This window comes from Nestor notabilis, unplaced genomic scaffold (assembly GCF_000696875.1).
Source record: "Nestor notabilis isolate BGI_N333 unplaced genomic scaffold, ASM69687v1 scaffold11530, whole genome shotgun sequence".
Classification (NCBI taxonomy): domain Eukaryota; kingdom Metazoa; phylum Chordata; class Aves; order Psittaciformes; family Psittacidae; genus Nestor; species Nestor notabilis.
In genome coordinates, this window is record NW_009910686.1 from 28,750 (window position 1) to 50,702 (window position 21,953).

At 36.7% G+C, this 21,953-nt stretch overlaps 1 protein-coding gene across 1 annotated transcript in view; it reads left to right on the top strand.

The window, feature by feature from the left end:
- COG6 (component of oligomeric golgi complex 6) overlaps nucleotides 1-20,097 on the top strand; it is a 38,346-nt gene extending 18,249 nt beyond the window's left edge. The window contains exons 10-16 of the mRNA XM_010011194.1: nucleotides 158-275; nucleotides 8,174-8,305; nucleotides 8,819-8,986; nucleotides 11,182-11,289; nucleotides 12,779-12,832; nucleotides 15,329-15,408; nucleotides 19,419-20,097. Of these exons, the coding sequence (XP_010009496.1) occupies nucleotides 158-275; nucleotides 8,174-8,305; nucleotides 8,819-8,986; nucleotides 11,182-11,289; nucleotides 12,779-12,832; nucleotides 15,329-15,408; nucleotides 19,419-19,566 (808 nt within the window). The 3' untranslated portion in view covers nucleotides 19,567-20,097. The remainder of the gene's footprint in view (nucleotides 1-157; nucleotides 276-8,173; nucleotides 8,306-8,818; nucleotides 8,987-11,181; nucleotides 11,290-12,778; nucleotides 12,833-15,328; nucleotides 15,409-19,418) is intronic.
- Nucleotides 20,098-21,953: the final 1,856 nt, after the last annotated feature.

The window sequence follows — 21,953 nt, forward strand, 5'->3', positions numbered from 1 at the left end:
ATCTGTCTGCTAATATGGAGGACTGTTCACTGCAATTATTTGTTGTAAATTTTCAACTTTGAAAATAATTGTATTTGAAATGAACTCTAAAGTATTGGACCCTGTCATATTTGCCCCCACCTTCACATTATTTAATTAATCTTAATTTTGTTTCCAGTGGTATTGTAGGAAACAGTGCAGCCACATTGTTGACAACAATTGAAGAAATGCATTTGTTGAGCAAGAAAATATTCTTTAATAGCCTGAGTCTTCATGCAAGTAAACTAATGGACAAGGTTTGTTTCAAAATCATACAGCTTTCATGTTTCAAAACACACTTTCATTTCCCTTTCATCTAGTAAGATTATTAGACAAGTAGTTGTTTTATATGCCAACTTTTCCTAAAACTGAAGTTTTGTAGTTTATATGTTTTAGCTATGAAATTATATTAAAAATACAGTTTAATTCTTTTAATAGTTTTGGTTTTGTAAAAATATGGCTAAAATCCTGTTGTTAGCAGTATTTGTTTATAGAGCACTTTGCATAGTTTTAAAGTCTATGAGAAGAAACAAGATCAGGAAATTGCCCTAAGTGTGGTAGAGCAAAGTCAGCTGATCGATCTAGGTAATTTGTGTTAACGCCTCATCAGATCAGTAGGTAATTATTCATGTGCATAACACTTTTCTTGAAGTTACAAAGTATATCCCAAGATTGTGAGCTAAGTAAAAACAAAACTTGGGGTTTTCTGTTCTTTGTAAAAATAGTTTTGCCACATGAACATTACTGCTGTTGAAAGCAGAATATACATTTGTAATAGCAAGCAATTGTTCCTACGCCAGCATCACTTTCCTGGTATCTTTTCTTCTCCTGCTGCTTGCTTTGAATTGCATTTCACTGAACTTCTTATTGTTCAGTAACAAATACAATTCTTTCTAATTTCTCCCTGCTGTATTCGTATCATGTTGCTGTTGGTGGAGCCATCCATTAAGTCTCACCTTGATAAAATCTAAGCAAAGTCAAAGAAAACTGTTGGACTGCACATCCCCACGCATCTTCATGCAGCATCCCTGTCTGAGATGTGATGTAGTGACAGGACAAGAGGGAATGGCTTTAAACTGAAAGAGAGTAGGTTTTGATTAGATATTAGGAAAAAAATTATTTACTATGAGAGTGGTGAGGCACTGGAACAGATTACTCAGACAAGTTGTGGCTGCTCCATCCCTGGAAGTGTTCACTGACTGTTCAGTGATGGACTTTAGCAAAAGTATTTGAGTGCTCTGTACTTACAAAGAGCGTGCAGTCAAAGTAGTGCTTAAGGAAATAAATTTTCTTGGCTTGAATTTGTAGGACTGCTCTGTGTTCATCTCTGTTATATTTAGCTCTGTTGTATTTATTCTGTTGGGCCTTACATCTGTACTCAAACAGGATCCATAATAATTTTTCTACTTGCATAATACGATCTTCATACTTTTGGGTGCTATGCTGTTTTCACTTTGGAGATGCATAGAAGAAGGAATGATAAAGGAATTGTGTTCTCCCAATTCACAGTGTGTTCTTTGTATCATTACTATGGGAAGGTTGTGTAATCCTCCTTGCCCTCTTAGTTGCCCTTCCTTCAGCCTCCAGCCTGGATGTAACTGGCTTTAGATGCTGCCATTGTTTTAAAATAGACTTAAATTTGGTTTTACTGACATTAAACAAAGGCAGTAATTGCACTGCCACCTTCAGTGATGCCTTATTGCAAATAGTGAATGGCATACCGAGCCTACCATGTAATGTAAAAAGATCATAATATTGCTCTTTCTCGTAAACACATTTTATAAATTAAATTTGAAGCATTGACAATTTTACATTGCATATATGCCTTATGAAGATCTTTCCTCAGGATATAATTGAGATCAAAAGCTTAAAGAGACTCAGAAGAGGATCAGATATATGAGTAACTTAAGGCATCCACAGTTATTGATTAATCTCTGTGCTTCAGGAGTTAGCAACGAGGCAACTCTATGGCTGAGAAGGAATCATATTGTACTGATGTGTAGTTCTGTTTTAGCCAGTCCTTTGAAGCACCTTATGTAATTACCCTTTATGAGTGGAGTACTGAATTGATAGGATGATGTCTTATGACTGAAATTAGTTTTACTTCACAAAAATTAATAGGCTGAATTACACTCAGAGAAACATTAGTTTCTATGAGATAAAGACCCCTTTCAATCATAAATCTAATTTTCTTGTTACTTAGTTTATTGTATGTTAATATACAGATAACCAGCTTTTATGCCTTTTCATATGTCTTCATTAATTTAGTAGTGAATGTCACAATGCTTTTACATTTTGAGGAATCTCAAGGTTGCTTTTAACCTTCCTTATTATTAATATGTGTTCAGACCAAAATTGTGTATATGTATTAGTAGGGGTCTCTTCACATCCATCCTTTTTACCAGCATTTTGCTAACTATGTACACATTACAGCTGCTTCCAAAATTGCTTTTATTTTCAGAGAAGATTAAAGCACTGGAAAGCAAACTCCTAGTGCTTACATATTGCAAAGACTTCCTTTCTGCTTCTGTTATGTACAAAGAGAATATTCACTTGTAAAATTAGTAAATTACTTTACACTTGGACAGTCTGGAAATCATGGTTCCTTATTTTTGCTTATATTTTGTGTCTTAAGGCATTGATAATCCTGTTTCAAAGAATACCAGCTGTCCTTTACTTTGATTAAAATATGATTCTTAAGGAAATTTAAATGATTTTGGAAATAAAATACACAGAGGGTGTTCTTAAATAAGAGAATATTTTTATTTCTAGAAATATAAATGCCTCTTTTGTTTAGATCATTGGAAAGTGGTGAATATAGCCTGTGTAAGTTGCACCATTTTAGTGATAGCTTTCCCTTAGTATAATCAGTTGTTGCTGTTAATCTGAAAATCGTAAGCAAGAAATTCTAAATGGAAATCAGTTCTGGACTTTTTATTTAATTTTAAACAGAGTTCAAGAGTTTTCTTAATTGCTACAAAATTCCAGAAGACTTGGTCATAATTACTAGTGAATTTGTAACTTGACAGGAGTCTCTCTAGCCCTGTGCAAATTCTCTTGTTCTGTAGCATGGGGAGAATTGTCTAGAAACACTGGTATGTTGCTGTATCTTGCTGTGGTATGCCTAATTAATATCTACAGTCTATCTACTTGTTAGTAGACCAGAATAGTATTTAAGCAAGTCTTTCTCTTAAGTATAGCTAGTTGGGAGCTTTCTTAAAACAAACCAGGTGTCATTAAATATGCTAACTCCTCAAGATCCCTTCCTGTGGATGGAGATGAATGTCAGGATAGTAATCTGACTCTGGTGTCCTCATCACCACAGACGTTTTAATTCCCTCGCTTATTAGCACTGCCTTCCAACTGCCTAGGATTTAATTTCTGAACCACCATGGGAAACTGAGTCTTCACACTCTTCTTTCTAGGTCAAGAAAATAGCTTCCTTCTGTTTTTGAGAAGAGTCCCATATTACATAAGGAGTGTCACAGGCATGGAGCTGTATGGAAACTTAAAGGCAGTCTTAGATCAGGATTCTCCCAGTTGGTTGTCAAGCCATCAGTGTAATTGATACAGGGAAATCCCTGGTTGCTTCAGAGTTCGTACTGGCTTGCTCAGAAGCATTTTCCTATGAACGGGTTTTTTTTCATTACATCAGAAAATCTCAAGCATCCTGATTGCAATCTGAAAATCAGGTAGTCAGCAGTCCTCACAACTTCTAACTGTTCTGTGTGAGAAACCCTTTTTATGGTGTACTCATTCAGACTTCTCAAGTAGCTCTCCACAATGTGAAATCTATGGAACAGAGATATTTAGCACACTGCCTGAAATAAGGTCCCTCATTACCAAAGAAAGGCAGTACACAAGGGAGTCTCTGGCTCTGATACTTTTGAAACCTGTCATGTTAACAGAATCATTGCAAAGCCGCATTGTTTTCAGGGTTTAAAATGCTATTCGCAGCTTTGAGGTTCTCAGCTGCGAACACTGTCTCTCCTTTGTGGTTTTGGCCCTTACCCTTCACAGGCAGTGTTGGGCGGTCTTGCCAGTGCTTTCTAGCTTTTTTGTCAATTGATTTGTTCTGGTTGTTGGTTCATCCAGAATATTTTTTGGCTAATGTTAGTGCCCTTGTGCTGAAAAATCATGTTTGTATTTGTTTCTCTTCAGCTTTCATGGACCTAGTCGTGGGCTTACCAGCAATGCTAGTAAAGCAGATCAGAATTCTAGGTTCAATCCTTATGTATCCTTTTATGTTTCCTTTGACCCTGTGCTGATAAATCAAATGTTCAGGGATTTGGGATTCTGCTTATATAACTCACTGTCTGGATCTAACTAAGAACAGCCTGGTACAGATTGCCATTTTACAGATGATGATAATTCATGAGAAAACAGCCAATGAAAATAATTATCAGAACAACAGAAAATGTTCCAGTGAAACTGGTAGCAAAGTTCAAAGCAGCTAATGCACTGGAGTGGGTGGACTGCTCTTTTTGTTCTCTCGTATTAGAATTGTCGGTTAATACCATGAGTCCACTGGTGAGGCATTTTAACAAGCCTATTAGACTAACCTATGCCTGGATGTTTTAGTGGACCAGCTAATATATTAGGAGCGTGGGAATTTTCAAGCACGCCTGTCCTTTCTCTGACTTCAGTGTTACTCCAGAACAATTGCAAACATTGAATTAAATGGAATGAGCGTTATCATAAGGGAACGAAGGAGAGATTACACCAAACTAAACTGTCATCTGCTGAGCTGTTAGAAGACTATTAGTAGAGTACCCCAAATCAAGTTTTGGGATTGTTATTCCTTAATGCTTTTCTTTATAGAGTATATGTATGCAAATTAAATGTTGTGATTGCATTATCTCTTAAGTTTGTCAGTGGGAGAAGTATTAAAACATTACATGGGAATGACTGTAATCTTCTCCCTCCTAATTTGATTCCTGTTAGAATGAAGCATATTAGGTTTCTGGGAAACCAGATATGGGACAGATTAAATGAGGCTGGTTGATGGGGTCAGATTGCTGTTGTGGTTTTGAATGCATCCGTGTGAACAAAGAAGAACTAGCAAGAATCTTTCTGTTGTCTTTTCTTCTAAGACCAGCTTGATAGCTGAAAAGCATGCCATTATGCATCCTACTTTGGTGATCTCTGAAGCACCCTAATAAGGCTTAAAAGAACATAGGACAGCTTCTCTGGTAGACCTGCACTCAAGTTTCTTACTCTGCTACTGTTTAACTATGGTTGAATATTGTCCCAGTTTGTAGAATGAACTTCTGCAGCTGATGCTAATCAGTTGTAACTGACAGGATGATACATCCAGATACCTTTTTACAAGGTTCCAGGTTTGTAGTGCTTTGTCTCCACAATCTGCCAGTGAGGTTTTTTAAGTCTGTATCTTAGGAGACTTAATTTCATTTTTGTATATTGGATTTTAAAAATTGGGAATTTCTTCTTGTTTTCTTTGCAAGGCTGAACATATGGTGGGCCTCATTTCTGCATGACTGAACTGCTGATTATAACTGATTAGACACTTAATACTGTTTTAGAGTATGTTCTGATGCTGTTGAACTAGCTGCTACAGGACATCATGTTTGATAATTTTTTAGTTAGCTCCTGTCTGGCTTGTGTCTGAAGCAGGTACTTCAAAACTAGAATTCCACATGCATTTCAAGTCTGTTTTTCTGGAAATAGGATCAATTATAATAATCTTTCAGCACACATAAAACATTCGAAATATCTTTTTTTTTTTTTTTGGTATTAGAATAATGATTTAGCTCACTTGAAATTGGTAGGTTCCTCTACAAATTCGATGTATCTGTTTTTAAATTTTCCTTTTTGCTCCTGAAAAAAACTCTATATTCATGTGCAAAAACTTTGCATTTTCAAAATTAATATAGCACTGCTTTAATTTTCCTCCCACTTACTGATGATTCTGCCTCTATTGCAGTAGTCAGAAATTTCATACTAACCCCAATAGACTCTTAATGATCTAAACCTTTTTTTTTTGCCATGTTTTCTTCTTCCATAATGTTGTTCCTTGCTCCCATGTAGAAGACAGTGGACTTAAAAAGAACAGATTAAATGAAAAGTGAAGCTAATTTAGAGGCTTCTGACTATCAGCTATTTCAGGAGACAAAAATTCTGTGCAAAGAAGCCTGAAATTATCATTGCCATGATCTCTGTGTGTGTTGGAAGTGAAAACTCCATCAAACTCTAGTCTCAAATTAATGCCAAAATATCCCTGAACACGGTCCAGTTCAGGTCTGAGAACAGTGTGTTCAGGACACAATCAATACCCCTAATAATAACAAGAGTAACAAGAAAGTCATTGCTGTAAATTTCAGTAAACTTTACTGCTGATCAGCACTGAGCAAGTACCTCTTTCTGAATTATTGTTACTTCATTGCTGGAATACTGGTTTTATGTTTTCAAGACTCCTTAGGCCAAATAACTGTTCTCTGAACCTATTAGACTTAGTTTTGCATTAGTTCCTCAAATTTAGTATACTATCTCTTGGAATGTGAGAATAGATGAATACTTTATATTCAGAAGGATGCAGAAAAGTTTTTGTTTTGTCTGTGTTGGTAACAGTGTAGGCACATGTACAGTATCTCAAATATTCCAGCCACACAAAGCATGAAAGCTAGGCCTGGCTCCAGAGAAAGAGAGTTGTTTCTTCTTTTGCTGGTGGAGTGTTCTTTATTAGCTGCAGATTCATTTCCAGAAGGCTCTGTAATGCTCCACTTGGAAAATGCCAGTTACACTCTCCTTGGTTTCTTCGGCTTTCAGCCTTTGCCTGTTTTATTGGGTGTTTGTTTTGTTTTGTTTTGGGTTTTTTTATTCCCTTGGAGACTCAGACATCCATGTCATGCTATTTATCAGTAGTGCTCATTTGGGAAGGTGTGGAACATGTTGCCTCTGGCTTGGTGGTCTGTCTAAAGCTGCCACCTTTTCCTGTTGAGCTGGAGTCTTACGAGCATTGCAGAAGGGCCCTCTGCCTTGCTCTGCTGCACCCAGACACCTTGAGTGAGACACAGGCCAGTCCTGGCCAAACTTAATTCTCCCTGCATCCTTCTGGATAGAGATTATGCCTTAATCCCACGTGATCCAGCCAGATCTGTGTTTGCCTTTGGATACAGGCAGGAGACAAATGGGAAGAGGATTGTTGGCATAAGGAAGTTAGGCCATCAGCCTGGATTATAATAGGGATCTAGAGGCAGCAGGAAGGCTGTTTGAGACAACATTGAAGACAAGAAGATGCAACTATGTTTGGAGTAGAGCCTGAGGAATGTGAGTTGGGAAAAAGAGTTGTGCTAGGTTTGAAATTATGTAAACATTTTATGAAGCATTTAATGAGCATTTGCCTGTTACAAAGAAGGGCTAAAGTGAGCCTGTGTTAAAAATAGCATAGAATTTCAGTCCATTTCAGGTGCTCCAACTTCCAGAATTTGTCTCTGAAAGTCTGTTTTTTCTCTAGCATATACAAACTTTTATTCTTTCTGGTTTTTAAACGTCTGTGCTTCCTACTTCTTACCTTTGAGGTAGGCCTGCATTCCAGTTCTTGTAGTATTGTTGTGGCTTGTGTAGGGGTAATTGAGTTAGCTTGTGCACAATTCATTTGCGTACTTATAATTTAAGGTACAGAGTTGGTAGGGATGAAGACTGTTGCATCTGTGACTGCAGCTTCTATACCCAGTATGATAGCGGCTGTGCAGCCTTGTCAAGAGCTGCTGTATTGTGGCCCTAGTATCCTTAATACCACAGAGCTCTGCCTGCACTGGATTCTGGAGCGTCTATAGGAGGTCCTCAGCTCAGTGATGCCAACAGTGTGGCTATTCTTTGGCACCTAATCTAACAAATGGTGGGGTGTTTTCTTTTACTACCAAAACCGGTAGTGTTTGGGTTTCTCTAGCATAAAAAAGGCATAGTCTGAATGAAAGGAAAAATTCCTGTTGCTTGTTTGTCACAGAATAGGATGGTTATGCTAAAAGTTGCAGGCAATTGTCTGAAACGTGCTAGGTTTGTCCAGTGTCAAGTTGAAATTCTTCTCTGCATGGCTGCATGTAATTTTATTACTAACTGGGTGCATTTGTGGTGGTTGCTGTAAATGAAATAAAAAAAAATAAAACAGCTACAAAACAATAATCTTGTTCTTCAGGTTGAACTTCCACCTCCTGATCTTGGCCCAAGCTCTGCACTGAATCAGACACTTAACTTGCTGCGGGAGGTTCTGGCATCTCACGACTCATCTGTTGTTCCACTGGATGCCCGTCAAGCTGACTTTGTGCAGGTATGAGAATGTTAGACTGCTCTGAAGAGGAGTGCAGGGGGAAAGTATGTATAAGTTAGTCTTGGTACACAAAAGATGGGTGAAACATTAATCTTTTTGTCTGGTTCCATTTTGGAGCTTTCTACCAAACTTGAGTTTGTAATGTGAATAAGAGGGTGACTTAAAAATTACATTACAGTATGGAGTACTACTCTTAATGCAGTTATCTAAATTCTGTTATCCAATTACTACTCCATTAAGTAAATACACCCTCAATTACCAATTATTTAATCTGGGTTACTCTTCCTCCTGCTAGGTTGGAATCTGTTCTTCTAAGGTTTTTATGCTTTTCCCATCACTATGGTAGCTGATAACCTGCTGACAAATCCAGCAGAAAACTGCTTTCACAGTTGGAAACTCTCATTTCTTTTAATTCTGCTTTGGGGAATAAGTACGTGATAGAGACAGAATGAGCTTAGAAGCCTTGTGTGACATGATTTCTCCCCCTCCTTTTCTGTGTATTTGCTATTTTAGGTTCTGTCTTGTGTGCTAGATCCGTTGTTGCAGATGTGTACTATGTCTGCTAGTAATTTGGGCACAGCTGATATGGCAACCTTCATGGTAAATTCACTTTATATGATGAGGACTACTTTGGCTCTCTTTGAATTCACTGACAAACGTCTAGAAATGTTACAGTTTCAGGTAAGCTTTAACAGCCTCCAAAGAAAATGAACATATTACTGATTTTTGCAGACTGTAAGTTGTGATGTGAACATACTTATCTTTGGTAATGCTGACTTTGGGTCAATTCTAAAGCAGGGAAATGGGATAAAAGGGCTTCTTATCAGAGACCATAAGCAAATGGCAGCTATCCAAGTTTATGGTACACAGCATCTTTCATTTTAAACAGACAAAAATGATTAAAAGATTTGGTTTGGTTTAGTTGCAGATAAACCTGTGTAAGTGAATATTTTTGCTATCCTAATCATTCGACTAATTATCTGCAAACTGTGTGAGGAGAAGCAAATGGAAATTGAAAGTTCAGACAGCCAAATGGCTGACTATATTCCATCATGTAGTTAATACTAGATCATCATCTAGTTTATACTGTTGTATAGCTAAAATTACTACTTCAGTCCTTCTTTCTACCTTTCTTTTCTCATTTGTTTGGTTTCACCTGATCTGTCAGGATAGTAATTTATATGTGGTACCATTTTGAAATGGAAATGTATGTTTGTAAATTGTTGATTTGGGAAAACTCAGTTGCTTCCCATTTATAGTTTTGCTGCATGAAATCTCTGCAGTCTATCTCAGGAGACCTTTTGGAGCTGGGGGACTTGGAAGAAAGTCACAACTTCTTACTTCAAGGCATCAGTAAAGATTGGCTGTGAGCCATTTCTTGCTTTCTACTCTTAATCAGGATTTCTAGCACTTTTTAGCTCTGAAACAGGCAACTCCACCAAACTGTCTGGGGCATTTCTAACTTCCATTATCAGTTTCTTTTTCACAGTAAATGTTGCAATTGTTTTATTCTTCAAATAAGCAGTAGAATTGAAGGTTGTGCTTTTAATACCATTTACTTTCTTCGAGCGTTTTACAAATACAGGAACAGACTGAAAAACTGTCTTTAAGATTAGACATAAGTAGGTTATTAAAGTGGAGATAGAATGGCATATTTAATAAGAGAAACATTTTCATAGAAAAAAGAACTCTCTTAAGACAGTTAAAAATCACCAAATTAAGATTTCCCTCCTGATTTAAAAAGAAAAGTGTGTTTTTCTAAACAATTTAAAAAAGTAAAAAGGTGAACTCTTAAAATATCAGACATGGAAGTCTTACATTTTCCTAGAATTTGATAGATTACCAATTTTTGCTTTTCTTTAGGATTGGAAATAAAAGAAATTAAATGTGGGCTAGTTGTAATAATGAAGTAATAATGTGTATATTCCCAAATATCTTTCTAAGACTAATAAAGCCAAAAAATGGTTGCTGCTGGTGTGACTGGATTTATTGATTAGGTTTCTCTGCAAAGTAAAGATTATACTAAGAATGTAAAATACGTTTATGATGCTTTTCATATGAAGATAATGAAAGCAAAATTGATAGCTGTAATTTCATTGTCTATTCTTTCAGTTAACTTTTTTCAAATACATATTTATCAGAATTGAATTTAAAATAACTACTGATTATGATTTAGTTTCACTTTTATTTTCCTTGTGAAAGGCTGTCTCTTGTTTATCATAAAACTGCCATGCCATTGTCAGTATTTTCAATAAGAGGGACTCTTTGTCAGGGACTGTAGCAATAGCACAAGAGGTTCAGGCTTAAACAGGGGAAGTTCAGGTTAGAAGTAATTCTTTACTGTGAGGGTGGTGAGGCACTGGAACAGGTTGCCTAAAGAAGTGGTAAATGCGCCATCCCTGGCAGTGTTCAAGGCCAGGCTGGACAGAGCCTTGGGCAACATGGTCTAGTGTGAGGTATCCCTGCCCATGGCAGAGGGGTTGGAACTAGATGATCTTAAGGTCCTTTCCAACCCTAACTGTTCTATGTTTCTATGATTTTCGTCATGTATTTTCAAAGAACTATAGCAAAATAAAGCAATTTTAAAGATTAGAACTTATGTGGGGTTTTTTTTTTTTATGCTGTTGTATTTACAAATACAAAAAAATTAGGTTCCTCTGTCAGATATGAAAGAATTATCTATATTTTTATTATTGACTCCTTGTAATATAGAAGATGTAAATGGGTAAAATAATTATGCTCTATGTATTTGTGGTTTTTATTGTTTGTTGATCACTCTCCTTCTTATTTGTGCTTCTAGACCTTTTATCCCCATAGCTTGTTCTATTTAATGTTCTCACACACATTTTACGAATACCTTACGCTTAAAATTTCAGATTGAAGCTCATTTAGATACACTCATAAATGAACAAGCTTCCTACGTGTTAACAAGAGCTGGTCTAAGCTACATATATAACTCAGTGCAGCAACACAAACCAGAACAGGTAAGCTTATGTAATGTGCATGTCGAGGATATACTGCATGCTTGCCAACTAGAAGAATTTTGGCACTAATATTTTTGCAAGTGAAGCTGCTTCTGAAAGCAAACGCTCAGTAATATCTGTTGATTTTTCACACGGGTTCGGGACTATGAGACCTGACAGGTTGCAGCTACACATTTCCCTTGCACTGTATGTTCAGCAAGCCTAGCAGGTTTAGTATGCAGCAATCCTGTGCAGCTTATCTGTGTGCCATCAGCAGCCTCCATACACCACAGACATCCTGTACATTCTCAGACTAACTTTATAGGTAGTGTAATATGCCTCAGAAAGTGTCAAAGTCAAGCTGGCTTTAAAACACAAATACTGAGTATGTATACCATTTCCATTGCACCTAGAACACACTGGACCTACTGTGCATGAAGCATTCAGGTTTCTCCTATTGCATGCTATAGTGCCATACATGGAGTGGATAAATACCCTGCATGCAATGGGTAATTACTCCCTTTTTTCTTCTGTGAGAACCTGGCAGATTAGTTTAGTAGTAATTTCAAATAGTTTCTTCTTTTGTCATTATTCACCACTAGAGCTATTCTAGCACCAAGACAGTGAGATTCTAAAAGTGAAAACTTGAGATTTCTTTGAGTGAGCTGAAAACTGTTCTTCCTTTCTTGTGAACTACAGTTGTTGTGTGATAGGAGTTAATACAGCCCTTCTTCCCTTCAGCTGTGCTTATGTCCTTTTGTGATCTTTTGTGAAGGTGAAGAACAGTGTTTTCTGGAGAAAGCAGAACTCTGTTGGATAGCTTTATGTTGTTTCTTCAGCCAATAATTTTGCATAAAGTGCCCAAACTTGACAGATTTTTTATGTATAAAGATGAATAAATAAATACGATTAATAACTCTTTTTGGTTTCCTGTTCATGAGCCCATCTTCTTTTCTAAAACAGATTTCAAATCAACCAGGGCAGATCGTTAATGGAATGTAGCAATTTTCATTTATACCTGTACGACTGCCTGGCTGCAAAGTCAACATTCTTACAGCATATACTAGGGTTTTAAGGCAGCATGTATATACTGTATGTAATGCCATGCCAGTACAGAAGGTTTACATGGAAGCAGCCTTGAATTCTGCGCAGATGAATAGAGGCAATTTATCCTCTGTAATTCTGGAACGCCACAGGGATGTGGCCAGTTTGCAGTTCAGTTTTTATCCTAGATCTTGTGGAAGGCTTTTTTGGGGGGTTATTATTTAATGGTGAAGAAGGAAGGAAGGAAAGGACTTGAAAGGACATAAAAATCAAAGTAGAAATCAAATGAACTGTTGCAGCATTTCAGTATTGATAATGGTGATTCCGTTTCCAAACATTTAAGATCCTGTAGCAGGCCCAAATAACAATTTAGTACTGAACTACATGTAGAATTTATTATTTCTTATCATTTTTCCATATGCTAGTATGACCTTTTTTTCCTCCCCCTTTGACTACTGATTCTTAGGGTCCTCTTTCAAATTTGCCAAATATGGATTCTGTGTCCCTGAAGGTTGCAATGGTAAGCATTTTTACAATTTCATATTACTGTGGTGATGCTGTGACATGGGAAAGAATACTATTAATTATGTGATGTAGTAGATATTAATTTAACCAGTCATATTCTTTAAGAATAGCTAAATTAAATGTCTGGGAATACTTTCTTCATTTGTAGTAATTTGACCACTTGAAGTAATAAATACATAAATAATTTATGAACGACTAGTAGTAGGATATTAGTTTCTGAGCCTCAAGAAACAGAACTTACAAGAATGCTATCCCATGAGTCATCTTAAATTGCTAAAAGCAAATACTTAGCTCTAATTAATTTTAATCACCAAAGTTTCTTTTTTGCCTGTATGCTTTGAAATATAGGTTCTGCTGTCATTTATAATATTAGTCCTAAGGCTTTGATTTTATTCAAATAGTTCAGCTAAACTCAGAAATTAGGTGCTGGGCATGTCACAGTAACATTTTTAAGCTGAAAGCTATAATATATTTTGAAAGAAATTATCAGCTGATATTTTTTCTCAAGAGTGTGTGAAGGCTATTTTGCATAGAGATAGCAGTATCACAGTTCAGTAGGCAATAATACATGATCTGTCATTCTTCTTGCTTAGCCAAGTTTAGCTTCATTCTCAAAGTTTAACTGTAAATAAGGCCCACACATCCAGCAGTACGTGTATACCCCCCATGAAGAAGAGGTCTTTTAAAAATTACTTTTTTTTGTAAACAAGGTTTTTTAAAAAGTTGTGTGTTGAATCCATTCTAATTGTGTCAGTGTAGCCTGTTTGCTCAAGTTTTAAACCAGTGATTCTGAAGGTGGTTGGATGTACAGAGCTCTGGCATAGAGCACTCAGTGTTATACTCAGATTGCATGCATTCTTATTAATATTTATAAATTTTACATTTAAAAATATATTCTATTTATCATGGTCTGTAGACCAACAAGGAATTTAAAGACTGCAGTTTGGGGACCATCTGCTTAAATTATATATATGTAACTCTGTTAACTATAGTGGTACATAGTAATTTCGCTTGAACAGTTAGAGAAGAACCCAGCTGTTTTATTTTCTTCATTACTTTGTTTAATGTCTGCTTGCGTGAACACACTTTAACCAGAGTGGAATCCAGTATGCTGAAATGAAACCCACATAAGTCTCATCTATCAGCCTAATCTATTGGCTTCCCAGGATGTAAACCATGTGGAGGGAGCACTTGTAGGCAGATTCACTGTCTCCCAGTTTAACCTGAAAGTTTTCCAGGTCCCAGCCTTTTTAGTTGTTCATATGTGCTTGCAAATGCTGTTCTAGTAAAGTCCATACCCCTCTCTCAGCTAAAGCTCCATTGCTTTCTGAATGAGAGCAGATAACCCAAAAAAGTTAATTTGCGAGAACTGTGACTTCATTAGTCATTTGTGCCCACAGTTTGTGCATTTGAATGATGGTTGGATGTGGATTTTAGGGTTTACCAGTTTGAGAAGATTCATTCAGTGTTCAGGAGGACTGCCATCATTAGATAAAGTTGCCTAGGGCCTTACCTGAGTGAGTAATTCCAAGGATAGAGTTTATACAATTTTTCTGGGTAACCCGTTCAGTGTTTGGTGACACTCCTGCTGAGAATTTTTCTTCTTAGTGTCTGATCAGAATTTTCCTTAGAGTAATATTTGTTCAGTAGTCCTCATGTTTTCACCTGTGAGAAGACCTGGCTCCATCTTCTGTATAGTCACCTATTTGGTCATAGAATCATAGAATGGTTTGGGTTGGAAGGGACCTTAAAGATCATCTAGTTCCAACTCCCTGCCGTGGACAGGGACACTTCCACTAGATCAGCTTGCTCACAGTCCCATCCAACCTGCCCTTGAACACTTCCAGGTATGGAGCATCCACAACTTCACTGATGGGTAGTTGAAGAAGCAGTAATACTCTTTCTTGTTTTCCTCTCCAAACTGCTGGAATCAGAGCAACACAACTGTATATGAGGGAGGAGAAGTAGGCTTAGAAGCAGTTCAAGGAGCCTGAAGTCCCTTGCTCTTGTTTTTCCCAACCTAAGTGCTCATTATTAAGTCGTGACTCCTTGCCAAAAAGAAACATGCAACGTGCCTAACTTGGACAGACTAGATTTCTGTCTGGAAGCTACTATCCTCTACACCTAATAGACAAGGTCTGATCTTCAGTGATGCATACATACCTGCACTAGTTGCATAGAAAACTTAGATGGATAATCATGGAAGCTGGATTCTCATTATTTACCCTTCCACCCTTTACTCGTCAGAGTCAGCAACTTAAAATTTTGGTGACAGAGGTGCTGAAGTTAGCCATATTTTTGGGATTATTAAGTGCTACCTTAAACATTTGTAGATTATTAGGCTCTTAAATACATAAAAAGAGGAAATTTTATCATGTAAAAAGTGCCATTTTAATGTAATTACTTTTCAGAGATCTGTGTTTTTACCTATTTTCATATAACAGCAAGTTCTTAATATGTTGGTCTCATATTCTTTTCCCTTCTGCCCTAGGCTCAGTTTGATCGCTATCTGTCTGCTCCAGATAGTTTGCTAATGGCCCAGCTGAATTTCCTTCTGAGTGCCACTGTGAAGTAAGTACCTTACCTTTGAATTTCTATTATGCCTGCATAATGATCAGGAAGATGAATTTGATTAGGATTTAGTGGATCATGGTGAGAATTCAGGTTACCAGCTATGATCATATCATCATATCTGCATTGTCCTTCAGGTCACAATTCAGTTTTGTTCTAACTCTCCTTTTTTTGAACAAGCAGTGAGAAATAATAATTCTGTAACTTTCTGAAGTAGTTGCTCTTGATTTGACAGACACTATCAAAATGAATTGCATTCATCTATTTTGAACATGTTCCGCTGTGTCAGCAGTTTTTTGTCAACTTAGTTGTAGATTGTTTTAGAACTATTTTGTAAGCATTCCAAAGACAGATGAAATATGTAATTCTCCACTCAAGATTTCTTTTATCCCACTGTTCCATCAGGTCTGGGATTTTCAATTTTGCTGTCTTCTTCTGTAGAGGATTGGCATTTTGTCTCATTGAATATTATGCTGAGATTACCTTTCTTTTCACCTAAAATGTGTTGGGGTTTTTTTTTTAGTGATTTCTTCTTTGAAGTATGGAAGTGAGAACTCTTATTTTTGATATTATATTATTTATTTCTTCTCTTGCTTTTTGACTGTAACTGAACCCTAGGCTAGGGAAAGTGCCATGAATCTCTTTCCAATTAAATGTGAGCCATATGAAGACATTTTGTAGTATGTAAACTCGGAGAGTTATATGATGCACTGATCAAAAACTTTTCTTGACGTTATTTTTCACACTTTCGTGAAGAATGCAGGTTACAGAATATATCAAGATTTGAAACTAGCACATCACATTTTTATGTAATGCTACAATATTTGGAGTCTCATTACAAGCACCTGTCCTCAGCAGGATTGTATTATAGCATCTTGCAATTAAACAATGACATATGTTAAGGGAAAAATATTTATTGTTAGGAATTTATTAGAATAGAATAGTTCAGTTGGAAGGGACCTGCCATGATCAGTCCAACTGCTGGGTTTTCCTGCTGTATGTTGCTCGGGTTCTCCTCATCCAAACACGAAACATTCCAGTTTCGTGCTATGTACTGGTGCATGGGTTGGCATGGGAGATGTTGGTGATTTTCAGTAGTTCATTGGATGTCTCTGCTAGGGTTACCATTCCCATGGAGTGGACCCTGGTGTGTGAGAGCTGTTCTGCTCCAGTATAGATCAAATATAGGGTAGCTGGAGCAGTAATGTCAATGAAGTATTGCAACTTCTGCTTCTCAGTGTCAAGCTATTAAACCTGTATTTTAGGTCTTGGTATTTTTTTAAATGTAGGTTTATTTAAATATCATAATAACAGTAAATGTATTTTGAAAGCCTCACATTTTCAGTGCTAACACAGAAGCAATTTTTCAGAGATAGACTTTACGCTACCATAAAGACTCAGGCACAGTGAAATTACTTTGACTTAATTGTTTCTTCTGTAAGATGATCCAAGACAAACTGGTCCTGTATGCACTCCTAGCCTTATCCCACTGATAAGCTTTTTAAACCTCTCAGCGCATTTTAAGCTGAATTCATGTTATCTAACAAGAGTGAGCAGCTGAGAGGTGAGAGGGGAGCCTGTGTGAGGATGGTTGCTATAGCTGCTACAGCTCAGCTAACATGCAGGGGTTTATTAACCTGCTGTAACTCAGTGCTGTAGGTCATAGAATCATAGAATAGTTAGGGTTGGAAAGGACCTTAAGATCATCTAGTTCCAACCCCCCTGCCATGAGCAGGGACACCACACACTAAACTATGTTGCCCAAGGCTCTGTCCAGCCTGGCCTTGAACACCTCCAGGGTTGGAGCATTCATAACTTCCTTGGGCAACCTATTCCAGTGCCTCACCACCCTCACTGTGAAGAACTTCTTCCTTATATCTAACCTAAACTTCCCCTGTTTAAGTTTAAAGCCATTACCCCCTTGTCCTACCACTAGAGTCCCTAATGAAGAGTCCCTCCCCAGCATCCTTGTAGGCCCCCTTCAGATATTGGAAGGTTCTGCTCAGAATTTAAAAAAGAAATGAGTAGTCTTTCAGCCTTAGACCGTGTAGCTTTAAACACAGAGAGTCCTTTTGAAGGTAAGATTCCTGTTTACAGAGGTCCATGCCTGTAGAATCACGGTCTTAAGAGTCAGTATTTTTCATAGTGAATGAACCTTCAAAATCCAAAAGTATCTCAGAATTCAAGCAAAACAACTTAACCAGTACTATAATTTTAATCTCTGGCTACAGCAGTTGAAATTTTTGAGTAGTTCTGCAGATGTTCAGTGTCAATTTTGAAGATGTCTTCCTTGAATTCATATAATTGTGATTTCTAACAATTGAGCTGAAAGCCAAGAGCTCTTTGGTTCTCAAAATGAGACCACACGCTTTTGATAAGGGACCAGCGTGTGATATACTCACTGGCAATATCTTTTAATCTTTACAACTATCAAGAACATTCAACATTTGGCAGTGCATGCTCTTGTCTTTCAAATTCCTTTGCTCATTTAAAAAGTTTCAAGCTATTAATTTATGTCATTGTTGGTCTTGAAAAGCTCTTTGCATTTGTGTTGGATCAGAGAAACTGAATGCTGAATTACTATTTTTAGAAGGTGCTGTCATTTGTGTTAGTGATAAAATGTATCATGTTGTTATGGCAACTGAAATCCTAATGTACTGATTAATGACACTGACATTATTTGATGGATTTGTGAACAGCATCATTTGATGCTGTTCACTCCTCTGGAATATTTTAACAAACTTTTCCTTTTAATATGACTTGGTGCAATACAGTTAGTTTTGTACGAATTCCATGTGCAATTCTTTCTTAGAAGATTGTCATGTTATGGTAGCTTAGTGATCCCAGACAGAGATCAGAGGATTACAGGTGTTTTACCTGAATACCATTAATATATTTCCCTTATAACAGTGTTTCTAGGTTTGCTATTATAAGTCCAGTCTTTTTTTCAGGTATTCTGAAAGCTTAGTAACACTGGCAGTTGATACTGTGTATCGAAAAACTGGATACCGTGTATCAGAATACAGTGCAGGTTTTGTCTTTCTCCTAGCTTCTGCTTCTTAATTGTTTCCTGAAAAGACGAAGTTCCACACGCTTGGTCTTTGAGATTTGTCAATTCCCAGCAGCTGTTGAATTCAGCCCTGATTTTAGTGGATGCAGTTTTGGTGTCTTTGTTCCTTTGCTGTGTACTACAGCAGGCTGAATCTGCATTCATGGTTACCTTGGTTTCCTCAGCTTCTCCTGGTGTTCCACTTGCATGGGTTTGGCTGTAAAACAGTTGCAGCTACCCATTCTGATAAATAAAAATGCATCTGCAACTGTAAACACATCACCATGGTGATTAAACTGACTCAGTGTGCAGTGTAAAACAAAAATATTAGTTAATCCTTAAAAAATACTAACATTTCCAGTTAAATTTAGCATGCAGTCTCTGTGCATTGTTATTCATTTAGATCCACACACAGGGTTCATAGCATTGTTGGTAGAAGGCTGTAGCAAGTTTTAAATCTCTGGCCATTATCACTTGCAGATCTTCCTTTTTGACTGATTATGGAATCAGGTGCTATCAAGATAAAGCAAATAGAATATATTTGATGGTAGATGAAAAAAAGTGAGTGTATTTACAAAGGACAGCGAGAAGCCCCAGGAGGTAGAAAGCAGATCACTAAGATGATCAGTCTTTAAAGAGATGCAGGGGAGTGCAGGTGGAAAACTAATGTATGCAAATTAAATCCTTCTACTATTTTTTACATGATTACAGAAATTAGAAACTAATTTCTTGGTTATCAGGATCATATGTGTGAGTTTATCTGTGTACAGTGCAAGGAGATGAAGAAGCCTTCCTTTGTTTTGAAACTTTAAGATGTTTTCACAGTTGAAGTAAAAGAGTTTTTTAATGTAACTGACACTGTTTTTAATCTGTATTTTTAGTGTGTATCTTTAATTCCTTGTATGTAGTACAGTTCTATTCCTTAAAATTTTCAAATTATGTTTTTGGTTTGTTTTTTTAGAGAGCAGATAATAAAGCAGTCAACAGAACTGGTCTGCAGAGCTTACAGTGAGTTATATGCAGCTGTGATGGATCCTTCAAATGAGTATAAGGATCCAGAAACCATACTACACAGATCTCCTCATCAAGTTCAGGCACTCCTTTCATAGTCTTGTTTCCCCCAGATTTATCAGAATCCGTAATTGTGTATTTGTTAAGTATTTGCATTGAGTTATTTTTCTGTTTCGAATTTTGATGTATAACTGTATTGTCAAAATGTGTAGGAATGCGTTTTTGTTTAATCTGCTTGGCAGAAGTCTAGTCTTTCCTGTGTCTTTGAATACCTTCTATAGGCCAGACAATAGAATATAGATTAAAAATTATTTTAATGCATTTCTCTGGTGGAAATGGACCTTGACAATGTGCAATCTCTTTGAAAAAGAAAAGCTTTTTCCTTGCTGTACATAATCCTTTCAACTAGAGGATGAACCAGTGTCTCTTACGACCTCACGAATACTTTTATTTGCTCTTTTTCCTGTGCTTTCACTCTTTTCCTCAGTTTATCTTCAGTAAATGCCGATAACTGTAATTTTGATAGAACTTTGAATGTCTCAAGCGCATCACTTTTACAGCTCATAAATCATTTCAGAATATTTGATGCTGTTTTTTCAGATCCTGTTGATTAAATCTTTGAGGCAAAATTTGTGTGCTTTTTTGGAATCCAGTGTCATTGTTGCTAGTTCTGGTATTTTCTGTAAGAAAAAGAGATATTTTAACTACATGCAAATACGTAACTTGGAACGTAATGTTTTAAGTTATTTGTGTAAATTTGTTTTACTCGAAGGATTTTGTTTTAATGCATTCATTCTGTAGCATTCCTTATGCCAGTTGAAACTTGTTGATCTCTTAAGGCTGGGACCTTGAGAAGGTTAGGAGAGTGGTTGGCACAGCAGTATGGCCATTCCTCCTTCACATGTACATGGTTTTTGTTTTGCCTTTTTTTAAGTATGGAAAAGTCCATTTAGTCTAGCACAAGCATTTATTCAGGTAATAATCCACTAAAAGATGCATGGTTTACATGTCTGCAGTGTTCCTTGCTCTTAAAAATTGTAGTTAAATTCACCTGCAGCAGCCAGAGTTTGTCCTGGGAATTACATGGGACAGCTAGGGGGGTGTAGATGTTTTAGGCTGATGTGTAGAAAGCTATGAGTGAAGGTTTCATTTCTTTTCTCCTTTGGTGCAAAGCTGCACCTGCTTTGTGTAGAAATCCTAATTATATGGAGAGTTATGATTTAGGGGACCCTTGCTTCCAGTAAAATGGAGAATAGGTAAGTTAGGGCACTTGTTCTCTGTTGGGCCCTATGATAATTCCCTGCAAATTCCTTAAATGTACTATTACTTCAGGCAGGCCTTGTTACAGAGAAACCTTAAGGAAACAAAAAGATAGTAAAAGGAATTTGAGGTGTTTGGGGTTAGGTTTTTTGGTTGGGTTTTTTTCATTGGTTGGTTGGGGGTTTTTTTGCTTTTTTTTGGTTTTGTTTTGTTTTAAGATAATTCAAGATAACCGTTTTGTTGGAAGCATTTCATGGAGGGTTTTTTTTTCTTCTCTTTGTTGTGCCATGGAGTTACTACAGTTGCCTGAGTTTACACTCATATTGGATGTGTCTTATTTATGTACCTCAGGGGAGAGATGAGCAGTCATTCATATTGAATAACTTACATGTTTCATTTTTATCAGTAATAATGTTCCTCATATAAAATAAATACTTAGTGGCAGCCACGTCTGCAGTTTAGTGTATGCTTGCAAAAGAGCAAGAAATAGAGAAGAGCAGCAGCAATACATTTTAGTCTCTCAAAAACTCGTTGCACAAGATATATGCAGTGCGCTCAGAAAGCAGCTTCCTTGGTAATACCACAATAAAGCAATAGCTCCTTTTCCAAATGGGCATAATTTGTTGGTATAATGGAAAAAGATTTAAAAGTGGAAGTGTCCCTGGAGTTCTTGGATCAGGCATAAATTCTTCTGTAAATGTCAGTGTTGGATTTACTCTGTTTAAAAACTCCAGACCTGAAAGACAAAAAACATTCTAGAAGCTTAGAAAATCTGTAATGGAAAGTTACGCTCTTATACTAAGTAAGGCACTTTAAATTGCTCAGATTTTACATTATCGTAGTATACATTCGGGCAGCTTTCATTGTTGTTTAATAATGTTAATATTGCTTAATATGCCTATAATTATTATCTATTATATGAAAATGACATCGGTTGTGAAAGGTTTATAAATTAGCCTGTTATTAGATTAACACGCTCATAAGAGGGAACTTTTTCCTGAAATCACACTCAACCTCAGTCTCCAATTATCAATCAGTAGTATGCATGAGGATTAGTAAGAAGTTGCTTCCTGTCTTTGAGTCCATGTAGAGACTTACCCATGATTTTATCTTCTCTTAATAAAGCTATGCAAATGTAAAAGCTATAAACATTGTGTAACTTAGAAAAATTAAAGTCAATCACTAATTTTGGTCTGTGCAATTAAAGTAAATGACAAAGGGTTGC